The sequence below is a fragment of the Castor canadensis genome, chromosome 6, assembly GCF_047511655.1.
Source record: "Castor canadensis chromosome 6, mCasCan1.hap1v2, whole genome shotgun sequence".
In the NCBI taxonomy this organism is placed as follows: Eukaryota; Metazoa; Chordata; class Mammalia; order Rodentia; family Castoridae; genus Castor; species Castor canadensis.
The window spans coordinates 24626080-24651205 of record NC_133391.1 but is presented as its reverse complement, the minus strand read 5'-3'; the positions used below and the strand labels follow the sequence as shown (position 1 = coordinate 24651205).

The window sequence follows — 25126 nt, the reverse complement described above, 5'->3', positions numbered from 1 at the left end:
ATTAAATGAACCAATCTGAGTGTAGTTAAGTTTTTAAAGAATTATTCTTTTTATTCTACTTCAGTGTTTTAGGATATAATAGAAAGTAAAGTTTTAGCATATTGTAATTGTTTTCAAGGCAATAAAAACTGTCACATGGCAGACAAAGTAATCAAATGCTTGTCACTGCTCTGTTGTCTTACAAAGTATCCATTCTTCTTCATGGTCTATGCTTCCCATATATGTGACATGCAAAGACTACCAGGCAACAGGAGTTGACTTAGGAAGGCTGCAAGATATAGATGGACTGATTTTTATTTGATTGCCTACTACTTACATTGTGCTAAGCACTTTCAAATCACTCTGTAGAATCAGAGTTATTACCTTATTTTACAGATAAAGAAAGATTGTCTTAGCCCAGTTAAGTAGCTTGTAAATTGTAAAGCTGTGAATTGAGTCCAGAAATGTCTGCAAACAAAACAACCATGCTCTTGCCTTTACAGCAACTTCCTGCAGGTTATCAAGGGGAAGTACTAAGGGAATAGCACTGCAAAGGTCTGTGACAGTGTGCAGATATTATACTTTGAAGGCAAGGAGAAAGAGATGAACTTGATGGCTAAGTCACAATATAGAATAGTCACTTGGAGAAAGTAATTTGAAAGTTCTTTGTTGATATTTTAATAAGTCACAGATGCTCTTGAGATAAGTATTACTGAATTAAGAAGACTGAAAGAAGAAAATTTGTGAATCACAATGAGAAAAGACAGGTTCTCTTATTGATTCTTCACTCTTAGAATTTCATTAGCTATTAGATAGAATTTGATGACTGCCAACAAATAAACAATATTTTCCCCCATTCTAAGCTGTTAAAATGCCTAAAACCACCAAATACAGATTAGTCTGAAATGTACTTATTGTTCCTGCTGGAGGTGGTTAAAAATCAGTTTTTGACACAAGAATTCTTTTTCTCTCTCTCCTTCAGGCTGCTAATGGATGCACAGAATGAAGCTTATTTTAAAAGCTGGTATCAGAAGTTGTTGGCTGCTCTCCAATTCTGTGTAGGAAAAGCCTTAAATGATGAGTTTTCCAAGGAGAGGAAACTTGTCAAAATTCTGGGACATATTGGGGAAAGAGTCAAGTCAGCCAGTGACCCTCAAAGACAGGTGTGTTAAGAAATCAATGTTGATGTAGCAAAAACTAGTTTTTTAACTTTGGTTCAATTAGGTTTTAATTTCATTTCTTAGAAAACAAATTCCCTGACAATACTTAGCTATAAGACACTTAAATCAATTAATTCAATCAAGTTTTTTCCACTTACCTTCCTAACGTTAATGATAATACCTATCACCAGGGTGTGGCTTTTTGACGTAAGTACCCATGAGGCACACAGAGGGGACCTAATAAAACGAGACCAACTTGAGGTCAGTTTGGCCAAAAAGGCCTGATGATGTCTTAAAATGGCAGCACAACTCAGAATTGGGGGAGAAAGTACATAATCTAGATCTACATTTTCCTAACATTGCCCTAAACACATCCACAGTTTTTGAAATTTTTCTTTGCTACCGTAAATAAAATGAAGCAATGAAACAAACCAATAATGGAAGGAATAGCAATATTTCTATAGTAAGATCCATGGATGACTGTTCGAATAGTCTGTCTTTCTCACTGATTACAATAACGGAGCTAGCTGTTCTTTTCCTTGATCTAACAGAAGCACAGTTACTGTTTTTAATTATCTGCACCACTGGTTCTCTTCACTGATAGAGACCATTAAGCAAGTTCTCCTAATTTCAACATTCTACATGCAGGGAAACAGTAGACATCCATCCATTGTACTGAGAACAATGCTCAGTAATTATTTGGTACCTACTATAGAAGTTAAGCATAAGTCTTGTCTTCAAGGGAACTCATAGTTTCTCTCCACTCCTGTCTAAAATCAACAAAAGCTTTTAATAAAATGATATGAAAATAGTAATATGCAAAATGTCCCAAGATTCTTTCACGTGCTTACCAAGATTTTTCTTACTGGAAGTCACTTCATTTAATAGAAATTCCAGAAGCTATGCTATTTCACCTACATAGTAGTAAATGGAAAATAAAAGGCATGATATGGAACTTACTTTAAATGGGAGACATGTAGACTTTGGATTCGTGGAGGAACCTTAAGACATCTAACAAGATAGACTATGCAGATTGTTTAAAAATTCTGTGATTTCTCCATATTGCTGCAAGATCATTAATTACTTTCTAGTGGCAAATAAAAAGTTGATAGCAAGCAAAATAAACTGGTTTAAAAATCACAGAAGTTTAAGTATAGGCTCATGTTTTAAATCCCTCATATATTCAAGGTGCCCACTGTGGTTAAATGGTCCTGGTGCCTTTTTTGACAATGTGCATCAAGCTCCAGAGTGTACTAACATTATGTGCAAAAAAATATACATTACTCTTGCCTAAACTGGCAGCTTTTGTGAGGACAGTTCTTTACATGAAAATAGGAAAATAAAAAGCAAGAAGTGGAGAGGCAATTATAGTTTATCACAATTCAAGTTACTGATAGCTATTTTTTTCTACTTAAAAAGAGCACTAAAATAAACCTACCTGTAAAAAGTGAAGGATGTATTTTATTTAAACAAAGGGAGCAGAGATCCCCCTCTCTGATACTCAGTAGGCAAACCCATGTTTAGATAAGACAAGGAGGACAGAAACAGAAAGAGTACCATCTGTAGTGAGATTTTGCATCATTCTCTATCTTGCTTTTCTGGATTCTGTAAGCAATGGATTCTACTATTTGCCAGTGAGTCAAGAGTAAGAGCTAAGAAACTCTCAAGAGCTATAATTAATCTAATATTACCATCTCTAGCATTTGGCTAAAAGAGATTTCAAATTTGGGCTAAAAGGAGCTTTTTGGTTTATAATGAACTATGATTGCTTCCTGGCACTTTTTGTGTGAACAGTGTTGGTGTTGTCTGTGCTCTCTGATCTCAGAGTCTGTGGAATATGGAAGGGTGTAAGTTTCATAAATATACTCATTAACATCTGGTAAAGTATTTGTTCACATAAATTATTTCTGGCAGCATTAGGCAGCCATCATTTTTGTCATTAATGTTACTAATGTATGTAAATATGTTTCTAAAATGCATTATTACTATTAAATGTAAATCTTGAGAATTTTAAAGTAAGATTCCAGGAAATTATCAGGAAAAGATCATGTCAACAATTACTTAAAGTAGGAGTTACAAATTGGTGGGCTACAGGTCAAGTCCAATGCAATGTGACTTGTTTGTGCAGTATAAGACTTTGGTTGGTGCTTTGTTTTAACTGAATTAGAATCATTGAGAAAGGGCTTCACTCTTTGGCCCCCACCCATTTTCTCCAGCACTCCCTATTGTCTTTAGTCTGCTGCTTCTTCATCTGACACATATCATCTGCTTGACCTCAAAGTCATCCACATATGCAACTCCTGAATTAAAGAGTTCATTTAATCAATAAAAGAAAGTGATAATTTGAAAGAAAAGTCAAGTTCTTGACAGTTTCTGAAATGCTTTGTTCTAATGATTCATTTCACAGGAGGTACTAAAAAGAGAGATCAGCAGGCTAGAAGAATTCTTTCGAGATATAAATACTTGCCATCTTCCTCTGAACCCCGCCCTGTGCATAAAAGGAATTGATCATGATGTAAGTCAACTTATGTAGTAAATAAATTTCTCTTTTGAATTGTATATTTTTCTATGGAATAATGAACTCATAAACAGACATTAGAATCATTTCAAGGAAAAAGTAATTGAATCCCATCCACACTATTTGATGCAATATGAACAATTGGGATCACTTGACCTTTATTGTATCACTTGTTGGTTTGGAAACAAGCTATTCATCAATTCACTGAGGGATAAAAAGGTACTTTTTTTTTACTTATTCAAAGTGAATGATTTGGTGACCTGATGCCTGGACCATCCTCAATTCCATCTGAGTCACTAAGGGACAGCCCAGGTGGGAGAGCTGGCTATAATTTCATGCTTTATTTACACTATGCATATAACACGAGTAGTAATCACTAGCTACATCATCTCCATTTTATTCAATTTAAAATTCATCAGTGCCCATATGTCAGTGTGCAATATCACACACTGTGATTTTACTCATGACTGAAAAGCCCTTTCTGGTACTTTCAGACTCACATCTTCCTAAACTTGTTCTTAATTCCCTGTCACATGGAGCCTCAGTTGTCACCCTTCTCTGAATAGGATCATTCTTTCTCTTTTGTTCCAGCTAAATTTTATTATACTCTTTCTCAAAAATCCAAGCAAAGAAAGACACTAATAGGGAAAACAATAAGTAACATTTAAGAATGAAGTGGTTAAGTTGTATACATCCATAACAAATGCTACTTAAGTCATAAGACAGTAGAGAAAACAAACCAAATAGGAGAAAAATTAGACTATTATTAGTGTAAGTATAAAAAGTTTTGCTTAAAAGCTTGATGCCATCATTTTTATTGCTTTGCTACTACCAGGACCCTCTACAAAATAATAAAATAAGGCACTAAGTTAAGTTACCTTATTTAGATTTTATAGGCTAAAATCTAAATCATGACTAATCTTTTTTAAATGATTTGACTTTTCACTCATTAGCAATATTTACTGATTAATGAGGAAGACTGATAGAAACTCAGCATTTTAAAGATACTGTATCTTAACACAGAAAAACCAATAAGGACCATTGTCTAGGTGTCGCTTTTTGGTTTATCTTTCTTGTGTTTTTTTTTTAAGGAGTAGAGTAATGTTTCAATTAAAATTACATGTGCATTTTGGCTGTCTGGCCTTGATGGTGGGGGTTTCTGGCACTAAGTCATCCTTGGAGTGACAGGGTGCATTGCCTGAGCAGGGATCACCAGCCTGGAAGTTTCCACCCCTTATTTTGCTGCTGGGACAATATTCCTTTCCTTATGCATCTACACTGCCAACATTTTCTGAAGTTCAAGAGCTGCCCTAAGTAGAGCCATTTCTTGGACCTGTTTTCTCTGCCCTTCTATGCCTGGAACAGGTCTGAGTATTTGTGGAACAGCATGAACAGGAAAGACATAGCCAAGTGACACTGTCCTGGAGCACATTTTAATCAGTCCTCTAGTACTGGTGAGCAATAAAATGAGAAACTTTATAGTTGAGGTAAATGTCCCGGTAAAACCCTTGTGGACTATCAGAGAACTCACAAGTTAATTAATATGGCAAGATCTTCAGTCAGAATCAACACCTTATTCAACATCACACTCTCCATGCCGGGAGAAAAGCCTATCAGTGTAGGCAGTTCCTTAAAACCTTCATTCAGAACTCTTGTTGAGTATGAGAAAATTCATACCACAGAAAAATGTTTTTAATGCAGTGTGGCAAGGCACTCCATCCTAGAAAATGTCTTATTCTGTGTCAGAGATTTCACATAGGAAAAAACATCCCTATGGATTCTGTAAGTGTGGGAAAGTGTTTACTCCAGATGGTATCTCTACCACTCAGTGATGGTGCCTTGGGAGAAGCACCCAGGCCTGGCTCAATCCATTTCTTGATACATGGCTTTCAAAAGCACAGAGCAAGGTCTTAAGATTGAGAATTCTCAATCATGTCCTCTGTGGGAACCACTAATCACAATAGCCAATCCCTCCTTCTCTTTGACTCACCAAATGGGAGAGTTGAGAGTAACTTAATACAATCCATCTCCACCATTAAAAAGGCAAGGACCGGACATTTCATTTATTTACAAGCTTCTGTTTTGTTATCTACTTTTTGGTCTATGGGAAATAATCTGTGCTTCTCAAGGATAATGTCTTCCTTTCTCTGTGAACCATTATCATAAAATCATTTTGCAAAGACTGTGATGCACTCCTTCTTTTCTCTCGGCTATGGCCATCTCAATCCACTTTTCGACTTCTGGTCTCCTTTACTTCTCACGGTTTGTCTTTTCCCACCTAGAAAACCCTTTCTTCTGCCTATTTGCTAATCTAGGTCCCTTGCAGTCTTCAAAATTGAGTTTTCTCCTACAAGACTTTCTTCTTCAAACACTTCTTCATTCAGCTGTAATAAATTGCCTTGTGAAATGTTTTAAACATAATAAATACTTCAATATTTTCATACCAATTTTTGTAGGCTCTTTGAGTGTGGTTGTGGTGTTTCTGTTAGTATATAGATAATGGTTTATGCATTCTAGTTTTTGAATATACATTACTTTGGGGGGGAACTGGGGTTTGAAATCAGGGCCTACACCTTAAGCCACTCCACCAGCCCTTTTTTCTTGTGTGTGTGATGGGTTTTTTTCAAGATAAGGTCTCGTGAACTATTTGCCCATACTAGCCTTGAACTGCCATCTTCCTCATTTGTACCTCTGAGTAGCCAGGATTACAGGTATGAGCCATCAGTACCTCATATTTTTGACTGACCCCCAAAAATATACTGCATGTGAAAATCAAGAAACAAGGAGAGCAGAATAGGTCTGGGTAATAGATAAGAAAAGGGGCTAAGTCCTGCCTACAGCCTCCTTTTTACCCATACTTCTTCTCTAGAGTTGAGATCCCACTAAGAGATCCCCACAAATTGGATTGCAGAGTTTGAAAACTAAAAATGTAGACTCATTTCTTGCCTAATATAGGATTTCTTAATTCTATGCCATAACAAGATCATACGATCCCTAATTAACTGATTCTTGCAGGAGAAATTCATGATTAACAAGCAGCCTCATCCAGAAAACCATGAAACTCAAATTGATTCAGTAGGAAAGCATTTGTGTTTGGTTAGGGATTAGGGTTAGATTTGTGTTGACAAGTGAGTTAAGAAATAGATCCTTTCTTCCCAGCTTGCACTGATTTCAGACATGTCAGAGATAAGGATATATGTATTGATGTCATATTTTACTGTTGATAAATTGAAAGCATCAAATCCCTTTTCTTCCTTTAGTATTGATTTAACTCTTCCCTTTCTGCATGAACTCTTTAGTAACCTAAACACATTCCCTCTGAACACTCAACTGTGAGAAAAAAAAATGTGTGAAAAATGGGCAATATCAGAAAGCTGAAAATGCAAATACAAAATGTGATTGAAAGAAATGAGGAAATGAAATACATGTTGTACTGTCATTTGAAGAAAATGTTCATTAACAAAAAAAGAAGATGAGAAGTATTCAAAGTTCCTGACTAGTGGCAAGCACAGTAAAAGGCATTTTAGATCTATTAGCTCGTATAGTGTAACCAGAATGTGTGAGGTAAGGGTTGTTATCTCCATTTTACAGTGGGATACAGGCATGTTAAATAGCTTGCTCAAGGTCTTGTAGCTAATAAGTTACAGAGTTCATGTTTGAATTCAGGTCTTTCTTAACTCTGTAACTATGTTTCCTTAAAGTATGCTGCAGGACAAAAGTCATTGAAAGGAAATAAATTATATATGTGTGTGTATGTGTGTGTATAAATTATATATATATATTGGTTTTCCACATATTTTTAGCAAATTTTAATTTATAAATTACGCACAATAAATTAATAATAATAGCTAACTAGAAAATAGAACAGCAATCTCAATATACTGCAATAAAATTGCCAGTATCATTACTTTTGCATGTTTAGGCCATTATTAAATAAAATAAGGGTGACCTAAACACAAGCACTGCCACAAGGCAAGAGTCAATTAATAACCGAGCTGGCAACTGACTAACAATTGATGGTAGCATATACAACAGAGAGGCACTGCATAAAAGGATGATCTCACACTGGGTCCGATGGGTTGGAATGATGCAGGTGTTCACCACACTACTCAGAATGGTGTGCAATTTTAAACATGAGTTATGTACTTCTGGGATTTCCCATGTAGTATTTGTGGACCATGATTGACTATAGATATCTAAAACTGCAGAAAGAACTTGGAAGAAAGTAGACTGTTGTAAAAATTTGATTAGGAGACAAAAGTTTGTTTGTTTACTTTGAATAGATGTATTTCTTTGTTCCAAATTAAAAATTATTTACCTGTTATGTTTGCTCAGTTAACACATTCTGTGAGGGGCCATGATTTCAGGAAAGGTGCTTTTGCTTTATTTTGCTCACCAGTTTTCTCTCTTTCCCTTTCAAAAGGCATGTTCGTATTTCACATCTAATGCCTTGCCATTGAAGATTACTTTCATCAATGCTAATCCAATGGGGAAAAACATCAGCATTATTTTTAAGGTACAGTAGCCTTCCTAAAATATCAAATTGATTCCATAAGCAGAACTACCGATTTATTACTCACAAGAAGAAATAATTGCAGCTATTTTCCTCTGGCAACAACATAGAGGTTTCCCAATTATTTTAGATTCTGCCTTTTTACAGAATTATAGTACATGCCAAAGTATGATTGGTAATACATCAAACATCACTGGCTCAAAGCCAGGGAACCTTCAGTGGAAACTTAAGAGAATACATTTTAATAGATGAAGGCACAAAATCACTTTTGAGCAGCACAGAAAGGAGAAGCTATAGTAAACTCCTTAGAGGAGAGAGGTGTTTTGTTTGTTTGTTTGTTTGTTTTTGGCCTAGATACTGAAATAGGATCTAAATTAGGTGGAATCTAAAGAGTATAAAATTAATTTAACATAAAATTTGTATCTGTAAGTACTTGCCTATTTTAGTAAGTTGGGCTATTTTCTTCTTTGTAAGTAAAAAGTAAATAAAGACTTATTCAGTCCTCCTTATAAGGACTGAAAAGAAAGTAAAAGGTAGTACTTGGGTTATAGTCAGGTAGTAGAGCGGTAGTAAAAAGTAGGACTTTGCAATCACCCAGTTACTTTAGTCAGTTATTCAGCAAAGTCTCAGAGTGAATCTTTGGTGGATTTTGAGTTTCTGTTTTTGAAGTTGAGGATTAGCACGCCCACACTTTTGCTTTGACCTGTACAGACTCAAGATTTAGTGGTCCCATGACAGGGTCTTTTTAATGAAGTAAAAAAAAAAAACCAGAAAATCTCATCTTGGCAGAATTTTCTGTGTATAATTTAGAAAGCATGTTTGAAAGCAAACTGCTTATTTGTTTAAAAGCCCAGAAATAACCTTCCCCTTGGACACATTGCATTTCTTTTGCTTCTGTTAGAAAATCAACCCTTTATCATTTCTTATGATTATCAAAGACACTTTTCTCTGAGAACTGTTCTGCTGCCTCCATAATTAGAAAAGTCACTGATTCACAGTTGCTGACTCATATGTGTACTATTTATATGCAAAGTCAAGACACTCCTGGTATTCTAATTGCATATCAGTGCATAAATTCATGACTTAAAGAGAAATCTCTCTTGGTAGAGTTTGAAACTTGGGTAAACACTCATTCAGCCTCTGTTCACTAGACTTTGAATCTAAGGAACTGCATGTGGATAAGAAATTGAAAGATTATTTCCATTCCAAGCAGTGCTTCTCATTTGATTGTTGCAGTCTCTGCAACCACTTAAAGGGAACGTCTCATTTTCTTTGATCCTCTATCAGAAACATAAGGTACTTTTAGTGCTAATAAAACAAGTGAAACCACCTTAATTCAGGCTGGAAATTTATCCAAGAAATGACATCTGCCAGATTTGAATGCTTTTAAGGGAACTGAAGGAGAAACCCAGAACCTGTAATTTTGTTTTTAACAGGCTGGAGACGATCTTCGTCAGGATATGCTTGTTCTGCAGATTATTCAAGTGATGGACAACATTTGGCTGCAGGAAGGTCTAGATATGCAGATGATCATTTATAGATGCCTGTCCACAGGAAAAGACCAAGGTCAGTGTAGATTAGAAAGTGTGTTGATTTACGTCATGTTTCTTACATATTCACTGGTGACATGCCAGAAAACTTTACAACTTTTACTTTAGACCCCCAATTCAAAACTCCAAAGAACAATTTACAGTCTTCTTTTCTAAGAGAATCATTACCAAAAATATGAAGTCAAAATAACTTATATAAAGCATAATATGCTTTTAGATATTCACTAGGACTTTGTAATCAAATGTTAACCCTGATGTTCTTTTGTGTATCCTTAGGAGTTAGTTACATTAATAACTAACTCATTTTTCTCATTTCATAAGATACTATAGATGCTTCTTGACATCTGTGGTGCTGATGTCATAGTTCAGCCATTGTAGAGCATTGGTTATTTATCCTTGTGATTGGATGGCTGACTGGGAGGTATGGTTCACTGCCACTGCCCACCATCATATGATAACACCATAGCATATATTGCGAGCCCAGGAAAAGATCAAAATTCAAACTTTGAAGCATCATTTTCTACTGATGCATATCACTTTTGCAAGTCAAACCATCTTAAGTCTGGGACCATCTATTGTTGAAGAGACTACTCAATGCAAATAAGAACAATTGTTACCTAATAACACAAAATTTATAATTTGAAATATTTAAAGGATTTGTGAAAGTTCTAAGCACATTGTAAACCTGAACTTAATTTCTAAAAGACTTTTGAATAGCTGTAATATCAATAGTCAAAAATGACCAAACAAGCAAACTTTGAACAAGATGCAATACTACCTTTCCTTCATAAACCAAGAAATTAATAGGGAAATATAGTTGCACTTATACACATTTATAACGAAAATAATTTCAATGTCCACCAAAATCATGACCGAATATTTAATATAAAAGTTGTACTTAATTATAATCATTTAAAATTGAAGAAAAAAAGCAATTCCTAAGACATCATAATCTTTTAAAAATATTATCATTGCCCCCTCAAATGTCATAAAATTGATATGATTTTTAACAGATCCATGAGCATACACAGAGAACTTAAAAGAGACCTAGACTGTGTAGTCATTTGTTTTTATTCAAGAAAGCTACAATTTAAAGCCATTGTCACAGAAGTACCATCATGACCTGGTTCCTCAGTTTCTAAGACCCCACCAACAGACTCAGTATCCCAGCCAGTTGTGAGTTGAGGAGTTAGATGGTAAGCATGGAAGCTCCACCCAGCTAATTTAACTCACAATTTGATATTTCAGAAGGACTCTGTTATAAATTATATAACCAAATTATTTTGATTCTAATAGGAGGGCTTTTGTTTCAAGCCAAGTGTCCCACCCCTAAACCTATTCTAACTGTCTATTTCTTAGAAAAAAAGTCTTATAATCATGAGATTGCTATTCTTCACATTTCACCTAAGTGCCCTAATTCTTTCCTATCTTAATATGCTGTGAAAGTAAGGATAAAGTTAAACGAGCCAGGCCTAGCTTTTTGATGTCACATAGATTACCTTTTCTTCAGAAATTTAATAAATCATTGATCCCAATGGACATCCTCAATTTGTCCACTCAAATCTGTCTGCAATCTGTATGCAACTGAGGCAAAATCTTTTAAAGTCAATGAAAGGATTCAGCAAAAACAATTATAGACTTGTAAAAAATTGCAACATAATATGACAAACAAATTATTTTCCCCTCTTCTTCCATGGTTGCAAGATTTTATAGGGTATTATATTGACAAAACATTTTTTTATGAAAAATAGAGATCATTAAAACAAATATCATTTTTAGAAGATTGGGTTGTATTTTTCATCAGGTTCCAAGGCATCTTGAATATCTACTGTTCAAGAAAATGGTCAGTTTTAAAAACTCATCTGTCTCTCTGTTCACGTAGTTTGTGTGTGTGAGTGTGTTTGTGAGTGTGTGTGTGAGTATGTGTGTGAGTGTGTGGGGAGGTGTCTGTGAGTGTGTGTGAGTGTGTGGCTCTCATACCTCTGAGCATTTGAGTTTGCAACTCTTGCAACTGTAAAGATTATGAGAATCAGAATTCTAGATTTTAATTTCTTTTGGTGATTTTATTTTTAAAACTGTGCATTAAGTGTTGTTTGTAGATATTCTTCCTGGGAGAATTTTAAATACTGTTCAAACTGCTATTTGGTGCAGACAAAAAAAGTCAGAAGGCTTGTAAATATTCACATGCTAGAGGAGGAGCAAGATGGTGGATTGTTGACATCCCTATACTCCAACAGTGACTAACTACCCTGAAGAAGGGAGATCAGAGGACCCCAAAAGGAACCCCTGGGTCACATAACCACCAGGAAACAAAGCACTCTCAAAATCCACAAATAGAGAAGCAACTAACCATGGGAAGAATGAGAAGGACAACTTGAAGCTCAACACTCCCGATCCCCCACTCCTGAAGTATCTGCATGGCTCCAGGCTCCATTATTCAGCACTTGCTGCGTTAAGTCCTGCTTCCCTGCACACACAGGATCTCAGATCTCCATGCTTCCTCCAACTACATGACCTGCTACCTTCACCCTGAACCACCAGGGAAACAGGCACCTCTGTATAGCAGGACCCAGGTCCCCTGCTGCTCCACAGGTGACAAAAGGAGCAAGCCCCCAGGCTTGGCTCCCCAGTGCCAGCAGCAGCCTCTGTACCATGCTCCCAGAAGCCTGCGCTAGCAAAGAGGCCCCAGAACGCTCTCTGCCCACAGTCTTGGATCCCCCAAGCCTGCAGCCGCCATGATTCCTGGTAGACCTTTGCAGGCACCTGACAAGCAGACCCTAGAACTCCCACTGCCTGCAGGTTTGAATCCCCCATGCCCATAGTTGCCATGGTTCCTGGTAACCTATGCTGACAAGCAGACCCCAGGGCACCCAGTACCCAAAGGCTTGGTTCCCCATGCCTGCAGTGCTACCGTACTGCCCTCCTAGAGTCACACTTGGCAAGCAGGCCCCAGAACTCCGGCTGCCTAAAGGCTTGGTTCCTCCATGCTTGCAGCAGCTGCGTGGCTCCTGGAAGCCCATGTTCCAACAGGTAGACCCAGGGCCTCTGCTGTATTGTGAGCACCAGACAATTCAAGCCTGCTGCTTTGCTGCCCCAAGGGTACCCTCAACTTGCTACTCAATGCCAAGAGTCTGTTGCCACATATGTAAGTGAACACCAGGTTCCATGCTTTGTTATTCTGCTGGTGCCAGGAGGCTTCTCTCTCCACAAAGCATGGAGACCCAGCATTAAACACCAAGCCCTCCTGCAGGAGAGCCCCCGCTGCCCTATCAAAGGGCAGGAACCCAACTCTTCCACTGAGTGCTAATCTGCTATTCTGTAGGTGACAAGACCTGCTTCCCTAAGACATGTGATTCCTATTGTGCCCAACAACGGGAGAGCTCCCATTTCTCCATTAAAGACCTAAAACACTAGATTCCTCACTAAGGGGAGGAAAGCTGTAACCTACTCAGTGAGTGACACCAGAAGGCCTGCCTCCCAAGGTACACAGAAGCCCAGTGCTCCCCACTGTGCCTGACAGCTGGAAAGCCCCTGCCTCCCTGCAGGAGGATCCCATCTCTCCTGCCCAAGAGCTGGAACCCCAGCTCCTCCACTGAGTGGTAGTCCACTATTCCGCAGGTATTAAGATGCCTGCCTCCCAGAGTGCACAGAGAGACAGCATTCCCCACTGTGACTGTAGGACAATCCCCACACCCCTATCAAAGTGCAGGAACTCCAGCCCCCTCACTGAGGGGAGAAAAGAGGTAATCCGCACCACAACAAGAACCCTGGAAGGGGTAACATTTCCAGCATACCCACTCTGAGGAAAACTGCTGGAGCGCCAGGAGAAAAAAAAACTCAAAACCCCAACTATAGGGGCACAAGGGATTAAAATCCTAACCCAAAACAACTCTAGATGCATAAATCTCAACACAGAATGAAACAGTAAGACAACTGCTCTCCCTCAAAAGCCAACTCCACCTGAGGATCTAAACAACTGAGTAGAGGAAGAGAAATCAAAAAACAATAGTAAAAATGATTAATGACTTCAAAGAAGAAACACAAAAGCTAGTATTTGACCTCAAAGGAGACATGAATAAACAATTAAATGAACTCAAAGAGAATACAGACAAACAGATGAATGAAATGAAGGAGACTATCCAAAATACAAAAGAGGAAATCAATAAAAATATGGAAATGCTGAAAAATAATCAATCTGAAATAAACAACTCAATATCCTAAATAAAAATCTCAATTGAAAGCTTGGAAAACAGAGTGGACCAAGTTGAAAATAGAGTATCAAGAATGGAAGACAAAGAAGAGAAATTAGACCAAACAGTAAAAGATCATGAAAGAATGCTAAGAAATAAATGGAACATGAAAGATATCTGGGGCACCATTAAAGACCAAACCTACAAATCATGGGCGTAGAAGAAGAGGAGGTACAAACTAAAGGCATTGACAACCTATTCAATAGAATAATAGCTGAAAATTAACCAAACTTCAAGAAAGAGGGAGTCAACCAGGGGCAGGAAGCTTACAGAACACCAAACCATCAGGACCAAAAAAGAAATAACCCAAGACATAACATAATCAAAACACTCAGCACACAGAACAAAGAAAGAATTCTGAAAGCTGCAAAAGAGAAAAGATAAGTTACATATAAAGCCAAACCCATTAGAACAATAGCAGATTTCTCAACTCAAACTCTACATGGAAAGATATAATTCTGCCCCTGAAAGAAATCAATTGCCAACCTAGACTAGTCTATCCTGCGAAACTATCCTTCCTAATTGAAGGAGAAATTAAAAACTTCTACAACAAGGAAAAACTAAGAGAACTTGTGACTATGAAGCCAACACTACAGTAGATACTTAAAGGACTTTTACATATAGAAGAAGAAACTAGAATGAGACAGGACGACTAAAGAAAGAATAAACCTTTTTGAGCAAGCAACCCAGTAAACAAGGAATCAATAAAACTAATCAACAGGGGAATAAAAATGGCTGGAAACAACAGGCACCTCTCAGTATTAACACTGAATGTAAATGGCCTCAATGTCCCAATCAAAAGACATAGAATAGCAAACTGGCTTAAAAAACAAGATCAAACCACATATTGCTTACAAGAAACTCACGTCACTGAAAAAAATAAACACTGGCTTTGAGTCAAAGAGTAGAAAAAAGTTTTCCAAGCAAATGAACCCCATCAATAGGTGGGAGTAGCCTATACTCATATCTGACAAAGTAGACTTCAGACTAAAATCAATCAAAAAAGACAATGAAGGTCACTTCATATTAACTAAAGGCATAATTCATCAAAAGGAAATATCAGTCCTTAACATATATGCACCAAACACAGGAGCACCCATCTACATTAAAAAAAAAAATCCTAACAGACCTAAAAGCACAGATAGAGCCTAACACAGTGATAGTAGGAGACCTGAATACCTCACTGTCATCAATAGATAGGTCATCCAGACAAAAGATCAACAAAGAAATAACCAGGCAATGCACATTTTTAAGGAATTTTCTCCAAAATAGATCAACTTTTAGGACACAAAACAAGTCTCAGCAAATTCAAGAAAATTAAAATAACCCCCTACATCATATTAGATCACAACAGAATAAAACTAGACCAAAACAACAAAAGAAAGCACAGAAAATATTCAAACACATGGAGAATGAATAACACACTGCTGAAAAACCAATGGGTGACCAAAGAAATAAAGGAAGAAATCAAAAAGTTCCTAGAATCCAATGAAAATGAAAATACAACCTACCAGAATCTTTGGGACACAGCAAAGGTTCTGCTAAGGGGAAAGTTTGTAGCTATATGTGCCTATATTAAGAAAAACAGATCTCTCAAATAAACAACCTAACCATGAACCTCAAATCTCCTCGAAAAACAGGAACAAATCAAACCCAAAGCCAGCTGATGGAGAAAAATAATAAAGATCAGGGCCAAGATTAACGAGATTGAAACCAAACAAACTATACAAAGAATCAATGAAACAAAAGGTTGGTTCTTCGAAAACATTAACAAGATCAACTAACCCTTAGCCAATATGACAAAACAGAGGCAGGAAAAGACCCAAAGTCATAAAATCAGAGATGATAAAGGTACATAACCACAAATACTTATGAAATCCAGAGAATGACTAGAGAGTACTTTGAAAACGTACATTCACATAAACTGGAAAATCCAGATGAAGTGGATAAATTCCTAGATGCATATAACCAACCCAAATTGAACCAAGAAGGTATTAACCACCTAAACTAGTCCTGTTACAAGCAATGAAATTGAAACAGTAATAAAGAAGTCTCCCTACAAAGAAGAACCCACGACCTGATGGATTCACAGCCAAATTTCACCAAATCTTCAAAGAAGAACTAACACCAATCCTCCTCAAACTTTTCCAGGAAATAGAAAGGGAAAGAACACTACCAGACTCATTCTATGAAGCCAGCATTACACTCATCCCCAAACCCAATAAAGACGTTACCAGAAAAGAGAATTATAGACCCATATCTTTAATGAATATAGATACAAAGATTCTCAACAAGGTACTGGCAAACAGAATTCAACAGCTTGCCAAAAAGATCATACACCATGACCAAGTTAGTTTCATTCCAAGGATGCAAGGATGCTTCAACATATGTAAATCCATAAATGCAATGCAGCATATAAACAGAAGCAAGGACAAAAACCACATGATCCTCTCAATAGACACAGAAAAAATAAAATTCAACACCCCTTCATGATAAAAGTTCTGAAAAAACTAGGAATAAAAGGAATATTCCTCAACAGAATAAAGGTGAAACATGACAAACCTAGAGCCAACCTCATACTAAATGGAGAACAGCTGAAGCCATTCCTGTTAAAGTCAGGAGTGGGACAGGGCTGTCCACTTTTTCTACTCCTATTCAATATAGTTTTGGAATTCCAAGACAAGAGCAAGAAATAAAAGGGATTCAAACAGAGAGGGAAGAAGCCAAACTATCCCTATTTGCAGATGACATGATCCTATACCAAAGGGACCCCCAAAACTCTACCAAAAAAACTATTAGAAATCATAAACTCTTTCCTCAAAGTAGCAGGATACAAAATTAACATACAGAATTCAGTAGCTTTTCTATACATCAACAATGAACAGGGCTGGGATGTAGCTCAGTGGTACAGTGCTTGCCTAGCATGCGTGAGGCCCTGGGTTCGATCCCAGCACCAAAAAAAAGAAAAGACAAATAACAATGAACAGACTGAGAAAGAAATTAGAGAAACAATTCCATTCACAAAAACCTCAAAAACAATAAAGTAGTAAGTTTAACTAAAGAAACCAAAGACCTTTTTTGATGAAACTATAAAACATAAAGAGAGAAATTCAAGAAGACATCAGAAGATGGAAAGACCTTCCATGCTTGTGGATTGGTAGACTCAACATTGTGAAATGGCCATACTACCAAAAACAATCTACATGGCAACACAATCCCTATCAAAATTGCAATGATGTTCTCCCACAAGTGTAACTTTTAATTGTGGTGTTTCTACTTAGATTTTTACAACGTATTTGAAAAGTATGTTATGAAGCTGTGTTTTGTTCAATTGAGGCAGAAAAATACTTGTTGTGTAGACTTAATGTCCTTTAACCAGAAATGAGCACTCTAGTAGTATGGCAGTTAACTCACTCCTCTTTTGACCCAGCGGATCTCTGTGATGTCATCTAGATTGGCTGCTTCTGACAAATCTGATTCAACCCAACAATAGCTACATTCATCCCAGTATTTTGGATAAATTAAAAGGATCCTCTCTAGATAAGGCTTTCACAGAAAAGGTCTGGAAAGTAAAAAGGTAATCCAAGCAGTGCTAGCAACTGTTGTTGTGATTTAGATCAAAATATATCTCCTAAGTATCTTGCATCCTGTGAAGGAAGAATTTTTCCCATAATCTCCTCTTTGTCAACCAGGGTTGGTGCAGATGGTGCCTGATGCTGTACCCCTCGCTAAGATTCATCGCCATGCTGGGCTGATAGGACCGCTGAAGGAAAACACAATCCAAAAGTGGTTCCGTCAGCACAACCATTTCAAAGCAGACTATGAAAAGGTTTGTTCTTCTGGAACTGACTTTAAGTAATGTACTTAAATAAGAATGTGCTCTGGGTCATTACATGTTCTGATTTATGGGAGGGTAAATTAAGTACACCTTGACTTCTAATTCACTCAGTCATCAGCCTTGCAATAATGACCGACTTTAAGTGGTGTATTAACTAGATAAAAGTCTCTGCATTTGGCTTTCCTTCTGGATAAAATTCCTGGCTGTCAATAAAGATTCTTTGCTAAGCTGTCTCTCTGACAGTAATCTCACCTCAGAGACAGTGCCCACAAAAACTATCCCCTCCGTCTATTTAGACACAATCTCTAATTTGTATAAATAACCCCTTTTTTTGCTAAACTTTTTTTCCCATATTCTACTTTTTCACCTATCATTCTTTCAATTGTTTGTAGATAGATAGATAGACAGGCAGACAGACAGATAGGTAGGTAGATAAACACATTTTTTTCTCCCAGTCTCTAATATTCTGACATCTGGCCTACAACATACATTTGTGCAGTTTCTGCCCTCTACCATGAATCCTGGCCAAGGGAATGAGTATGACTAGAACCAGGCTTTGTTTTGCTTGTCAAGCCAAAAACTGATGTAGTTAGGTCACCCAGAGGCAAGGCGCACAGCCATCTAAAATTCACACAAAAGTGCAATGTTGGCCAACAGTAGATTTAGTTGGAACGGTCCTGAGCACTGAAATTCCCTTGTTTTGGGAAACTCCCCAATTCTGGGCAAACAAGGAGGATTGCTCACAGTAGCTAGCATCGACCATTGTAAAGAGACCCAAGAGCTCAGCTATTCTATACTTCTGTGAGATTGGAGGAAAGCAAAGTGCAGATTTTAGAACTCAAATAATAAGAAAGTAGATGAGATTATCTTGATATCTACCTTTTTAGCTATAACCAAGATTACAACTTGAGCTTTGCACAAGTCTCTGTGGCTATGTCCTCTAGGGAGTATCCCCTTACTTTTGCTCTTCACAACCCTCTGTCACAGGACACATTTTATTATCTTTACTTACAAACTAAGTCAATTAATTGCTCAGGCACTTGAGAAACTGGAAACTAAAGTATCCACATGTCCTACCATTTCTAGGAGACCTATAACCTCACTCATGATTATACTACCACGTTGGTGAAAGTGATGCATGCTCAGAAAACCATTTTGGGAATGAGGAAAATTTGGGAATGAAACAAAAGTCACAGGCCAGTCATGATTATGCATGTCTACAATTTCAGCTACTCAGTAGGCACAGACCTAGAGGATCACAGTTTAAGGGCAGCCCCCATCTCAATCAATGAGTCAGGCATGGTGACATGTGCCTGTGATCCCAGATATGTGGGAGGCTGTAGGTAGGAAGACCATGGTGGTCTGAGGCTAGCTTCAGGCAAAAAATGTGAGACCTCACCAGCAAAATAACTAAAGCAAGAATGGGCTGGAGGTGTGACCCAAGTGGTAGAGCATCTATGTAGCAAAGATGAGGTATGACTTCAGACCCTAGTACTGCCATAATAAAAACATTTAGAAAAGAAAAGGAAAAAAGAAACATAAGCCACAATTAATTTAGTAGTAATCTTCTTTCACTACTACATAGGCATTCAGTAATATGTACAGTCTCAAAACACATTCAGACATCAGCTGGATGATCTATTTGTAAGGATAAGCACAAAATGTTACAAAAATCTCAGTACAGTTTTAAAGTGTTCCCTAAATTAAAATGTTTAAACATTTTAAATATTTTATATGTTGCCTCCAGGGAGAGGCAATATTGGACTATATTGTTTTCATCTCCTTTTACCTTGAACAAAATTCAATATCGTATATTGAGACATTGAAAATTACACTAGTAGTCCTGCAGGAAACTATGGATATCTGAATGAGAGGATATTTTTCCCAATTTCTGTGAAAAAGAATGCTTTAGAGAGACTGTGATGTGTTCTCTGGAGCCATTAAGAAGGAGCCTCTGGTCCATACCCTTCTATCTACTCAGGAGTAGAAATGACTCTTGATGATGCAGTTTTGCTTTTAGTTATTTACTGGTACCATCGCCTCTGGTGCTAATGCATTTTCTCATCGAAATTGTGATTTTTGTGCTTTTGTTCCTCAACCAATTAGGCCTTGAAGAACTTTTTCTACTCCTGTGCCGGATGGTGTGTAGTAACGTTCATCCTGGGAGTCTGTGACCGTCACAATGATAACATCATGCTGACAAAGTCAGGCCATATGTTTCATATTGACTTTGGAAAATTCTTGGGTCATGCACAAACATTTGGAGGGATAAAAAGGTCAGTACACAAATGTTTATTACTGTAATTAAGCAATGTCCTAAGTAATGTATAATAAGTAATGGCATAAAAACCCTGAAGATGACCTGTTCCCATCTCTCAAATTCTTCAAGGTACTATAAACAGTATTATAAACCTCCTAAGACTGAAGGAAAGATTTTTTTCAATAAATTGTTAATGAAATAAATTTCATTTGAAATAATTTCCTTGAATTATTAGTGGACTAAATTGGCCTTCCTCTGTGGGGTATTAATCCTGTTCCAGCCTGAGTTGTCTAAAATAATATTTTTGTTTTCTTAAAAACCTTGGATAGACAATGAGGCATGAGTTGATGTTCTCAACACAGCTGGTATATTGCTCATAGCCAATCACTAACACCACTCTAAATATCATAAAACTAGCACTCCCCACAATGAATTACCCTTGAGTCATTCCATAGACTGCTGGTGAGCACCTGCCAGTCAAGACACTGAGCACACAATAGTAAACGAGGCAGATACAAACCCTGACCCCTCTCTCATAGGGATAACAGACATTAAGTTATCAAGCAAAGAAATAATGTGAGGAAATGAGAAGTTCTGTTGGAACATAAGCAGAGAATTTGTATACAGAGTGACAGGGACAGGGATGGTTTTTAAGGAGGAGAAGACAGAGCTGTGTAACAGTCAGGCAATGGAAATCCTTAGTAGAGCAGCCAGGAAGAGAAGAGCGAAAAAAACAGCACCTCTGAATCAAAACCTTCAGACACCTAGCAGCCCCATCTCCATGATTAGAACACCTCTGGGGCTACTGTCAACTTTGATTTCTAAGAGAACAAACACAGCTCAGTTATGAATGTGAAGGATTTCATGTCCTATATATAAACAAGCAGTCCTTTCTTATCAGCTGTAATTGTGGGATTAAAGACGATTTACATCAGTAGATTAAATCAAAGGGCAATTCAGCCTCAGCATTACTTAACGATTCTGAAGAACATTTGGCTAATCCTTACAATAGAAATAATGAGAAATTTCTCCAGCTTTCTGAAGCCAGTTGGTTTTTCTCTCGAAGTATTGCTTACTTATTATCTTCCTTTCTTTATTTTCTCTCACAAAGATACAAATTAAAGTGATTAACAAATGCAGCCACAATTTTTCACTCAGTCTCCAGTAATGACAATGTTTCTGTAATAATTTTTTCATTACATAAAAGACATTATTATAGAAATAAACTGAAATTTTAACTCAATAATTCCTAGAGGGTAACTTTGCCTTAGAGAACAGCAAAAATTAAGGAAGGCTTTTATTAGTGATGTCTATTGTTCTTCTAACTCAACTGATTCAAACTCATATTTTAGGCTATATTTCCAGTCTTTGTGAACTTGAACTTTGGAATGCTAGCATTGCACTGAGTCATTCTTGTAGCTTTCTTTTGTAATAATTTTTCGGCAGTCTGAGGACTGATTAAGACCATATACTCTGAGACTGACTATGTGGGAGTGTTTTAATCTTAAATTACCCTGTGGTCACCATATGATCTTGAGTAAATGTTCCTCAAATTTGTCATCTATATAACAGACTTTTAAGACTGTAACAGATTGTTTATTTGAAGTGTTCAGATCAATGTCTGAGTGAGAGTTTTATCAATGTTTACTGTAAATGTTCATTGTAACTATAATGTAAGTGTCCTAAATGAAGTGACAAGAAATGAGATGGTATCTCATTTCTCATTATTGTTTCTTTGTTTAAAAGTATCTAAGTATCTTTTTATGGTGCCTTTAAAAATCTGTACTTTGAAATTCATAATTTCAACTGTTCACCCTTTACGTTCTCTGAATTTGAGCCTTGTTGGCAGACAGACTGATAGAACTCTTTCTCCAGTTTGGATTGTAAAGTACTTCATCAGTTCATCCCCAACTTATGGTATAATGTCAGACCCAAGCAGAGGGATGCTGGACTTGGTCCACACAAGATTTCAAAGACCACTGTGCACATCGCTTCTCACTTCTGCCTTCAGTGGCATCATAACACTAATCAGCAATCATGGAAGTTTTGTACCATGAAAATTAACAAATGTTGCAAATAAAAAGCTCTTTGATTTAAAAAAAAAGTGAGCCAGCACCTATAATCCTAGCTACTTGGGAGGCTAAGATCAGTAGGATCAGGTTTTGAGGGCACTAAGGCAAAAAGTTCAGGATACCCCATTTCAACCAACACCCATTTATATGCACTGGCACAGGCTTGTCAACCCTAGTCATGAGGGAGACTGAGATGGGGAAAATTCCATGCCAAATGGGGCAAAATTTTCCATGAGATCACATCTCAATGGAAAAAAAAATTGATCTTTGGTGCGCACCTGTCATTCCTACTATTGTGGGATGCATAAAATAGGATTATTGTCTAGGCTGGTCCAGGCAAAAGGTGAGACACTATCTCCAAAATAATCAGAACAAAAAGGATTTAGGGTATGACTTAAGCAGTAGAGCTCCTGCCTGGCAAGCACAAAGCCCTGAGCTCAAACCGTAGTACCACCAAAAAAAAAAAAAAAAAAATAAAGGTGAGTCAGTTACTACATTCACTTAAAAGTGAAACATTAAATAAAATAAGAAGTGAAAAATCATTCCAGCATTCAACAAAATAAAATTTAACCTTTATTCTTTTCCTATGAAAATAATTACATAGGATGGTCAATATATTCTATGTCAGTCTTATTACAATATGGCTTGACTTTTCAATTATCCCAATGGATCATCAATCAATTTATATCTAAGTAGATCACAAATTACCCAATGTAATCACTCTCAGCATTTCCATCTCAAAGCTGTTCATGAAAATTCCCAAGATCCAAAATCATTTTGACATTATTTTCACAAGTTAATTAACTTCCAAAGGTATAAAATTTTTAGTTTAATTTCTATTTTGGATGTAGTAATATTTATACTCTAAATTTTCTCAGTTTAAAATCATCTTTAAAAAACAAACTTCCTTAACCTATTAAAAGATTACTGATATATCAAGTCATTTTGGTACATTATGCATAGTGATCCAAATACTAAATAGGAATTAATGACTCCCTGAGTACTTTGGTTACTTAGTGGTTTTTGGGAAATAGATGAGTCTCATTTCTGTTATTTTCATGACTGTTTACTAAAAAACGCTGCGCCAACTGCCTTTTACTCTAAATAGACCTGAGTATTGTTTGAGTCTTCTACAAGGAGAATTCACTTTCTTATCCCTCCACTACTTTGATTACATGAAAGCCATATTTGTGTCCTAAGCACCTGGTATGGATTACAGGTTCAATGTTTGTTGACTGAGGGATCACTACAAAAATGCCATCAACCTCTCAATAAATGCAAAAAAGCCTTTAACAAAATTCAACATCTCTTTTTGTTTGTTTGTGGTAGCACTGGGGTTTGAACTCAGGGCTTCATGTTTGCTAGGCAGGTGCTTTACCACTTGAGTCACTCTGACAGCCCTTTTATGTGTTGGTTATTTTCAAGATAGGGTCTCAAGAACTGCTTGTCTGGGCTGGTTTTGAACAGTGATCCTCCCGATTTCTGCCTCCTAAGTGGCTAGGATGAAGGGCATGAAACACCAGTGCCCAGTGAAAATTCTTTCTTGATAAAAGCTCAGATTAAATTAAGAACAGAAGAAATGTACCACAACATAATAAATCTATTTATGACAAACCAGTAGTCAACATCATGTCAAATGAAGGAAAACTGATACCATTTCCTCTAAAGTCAGGAACGAGGCAAGGATGTCCACTCTCTTCACTCTTATTCAACATAGTTTTTGGAATTTCTAGCCAGAAGTAAAAGGAATTCAAATATGAAAGGAAGAAGTCAAACTATTCTTATTTGCAGATGACATAATCTTATACCTAAAAGACCCTCAAAACTTTACCAAAAAACTCCTAGACATCATAAACACCATCAGCAAAGTAGCAGGATACAAAATCAATTTACAAAAATCACTAGCCTGCTATACACAAACAGACTGTGAAAGAATTTAGGAAAACAATCCCATTTATAACAGCCTCAAAAACTAAAACACCTCAGAATAAATTTAACAAAGGAAGTGAAAGACCTCTATAATGAAAACTATAAATGACTGAAGAAAGAAATGGAAGGTGACAGAAGATGGAAAGATCTCCCATGCTTGTGGATCAGCAGAACTAGTATGGTGAAAATGACCTTACTACCAGAAGCAATCTATATGTTCAATGCAATCCCTATCAAAATTCCAATGACATTCCTCACAAAGATTGAAAAATCAATCCTAAAGTTCATCTGGAAGCACAGAAGATCTTGAATAGCCAAGAGCAATGCTGGAGGTATCACAATACCCGACTTCAAACTATACTACAGAACCATAGCAATAAAAACAACATGGCACTGACACAAAAATAGACCGGAAGACTAATGGAACAGAAGACATAGATATTAATCTGACCAGCTACACCCATCTGATTTTTGACGAAGGAGCCCAAAGAATGTGTTGTTGGAGAAGAGACAACCTCTTCAACAAATGCTGCTGGGAAAACTGGGTATGTGATGCAGAAGACTAAGACTAAATCCCTGTCTTTCACCCTGTACTAATATCAATTCAAAGTGAGTCAAAGACTTTAAAATAAGGCCTAAAACCTTGAAACTACTGCAGAAAAGAATAAAGAATATATTGGAATATATAGACATAGACAATAATTTCCTAAATAAAACTCAAATGGCTCAGCAATTAAGAGAAATCATTGACAAATGGGACAACATAAAACTAAAAAGTTTCTGCATAGCAAAAGAAATGGTTACCAGACTGAACAGGCAGCCCACAGAATGGGAGAAAATCCTTACTAGCTATACATCTGACAAGGGATAAACAACCAGAATTTATAGGAAGCTTGAAAAACTAAATTCCCAAAGAATCAATGACCCAGTGAAGAAATAGACGAGTGAACTGAACAGAACTTTTTCAAAGGAAGAAGTCCAAATGGCCAAAAGACACATGAAGAAATGCTCAACATCCCTGTCCATAAAGGAAATACAAGTCACTCACTTCTGTTAT

At 36.9% G+C, this 25126-nt stretch overlaps 1 protein-coding gene across 2 annotated transcripts in view; it reads left to right on the top strand.

The window, feature by feature from the left end:
* The window catches only part of Pik3c2g (phosphatidylinositol-4-phosphate 3-kinase catalytic subunit type 2 gamma), a 271944-nt gene that overhangs the window by 120657 nt on the left and 126161 nt on the right, over nucleotides 1-25126 (top strand). For both annotated transcript variants that reach the window (XM_074075978.1, XM_074075977.1), the window contains 6 exons: nucleotides 962-1142; nucleotides 3547-3654; nucleotides 8081-8173; nucleotides 9607-9736; nucleotides 17663-17799; nucleotides 19915-20084. In XM_074075978.1, coding sequence (XP_073932079.1) covers nucleotides 962-1142; nucleotides 3547-3654; nucleotides 8081-8173; nucleotides 9607-9736; nucleotides 17663-17799; nucleotides 19915-20084 — 819 coding nt within the window. The remainder of the gene's footprint in view (nucleotides 1-961; nucleotides 1143-3546; nucleotides 3655-8080; nucleotides 8174-9606; nucleotides 9737-17662; nucleotides 17800-19914; nucleotides 20085-25126) is intronic.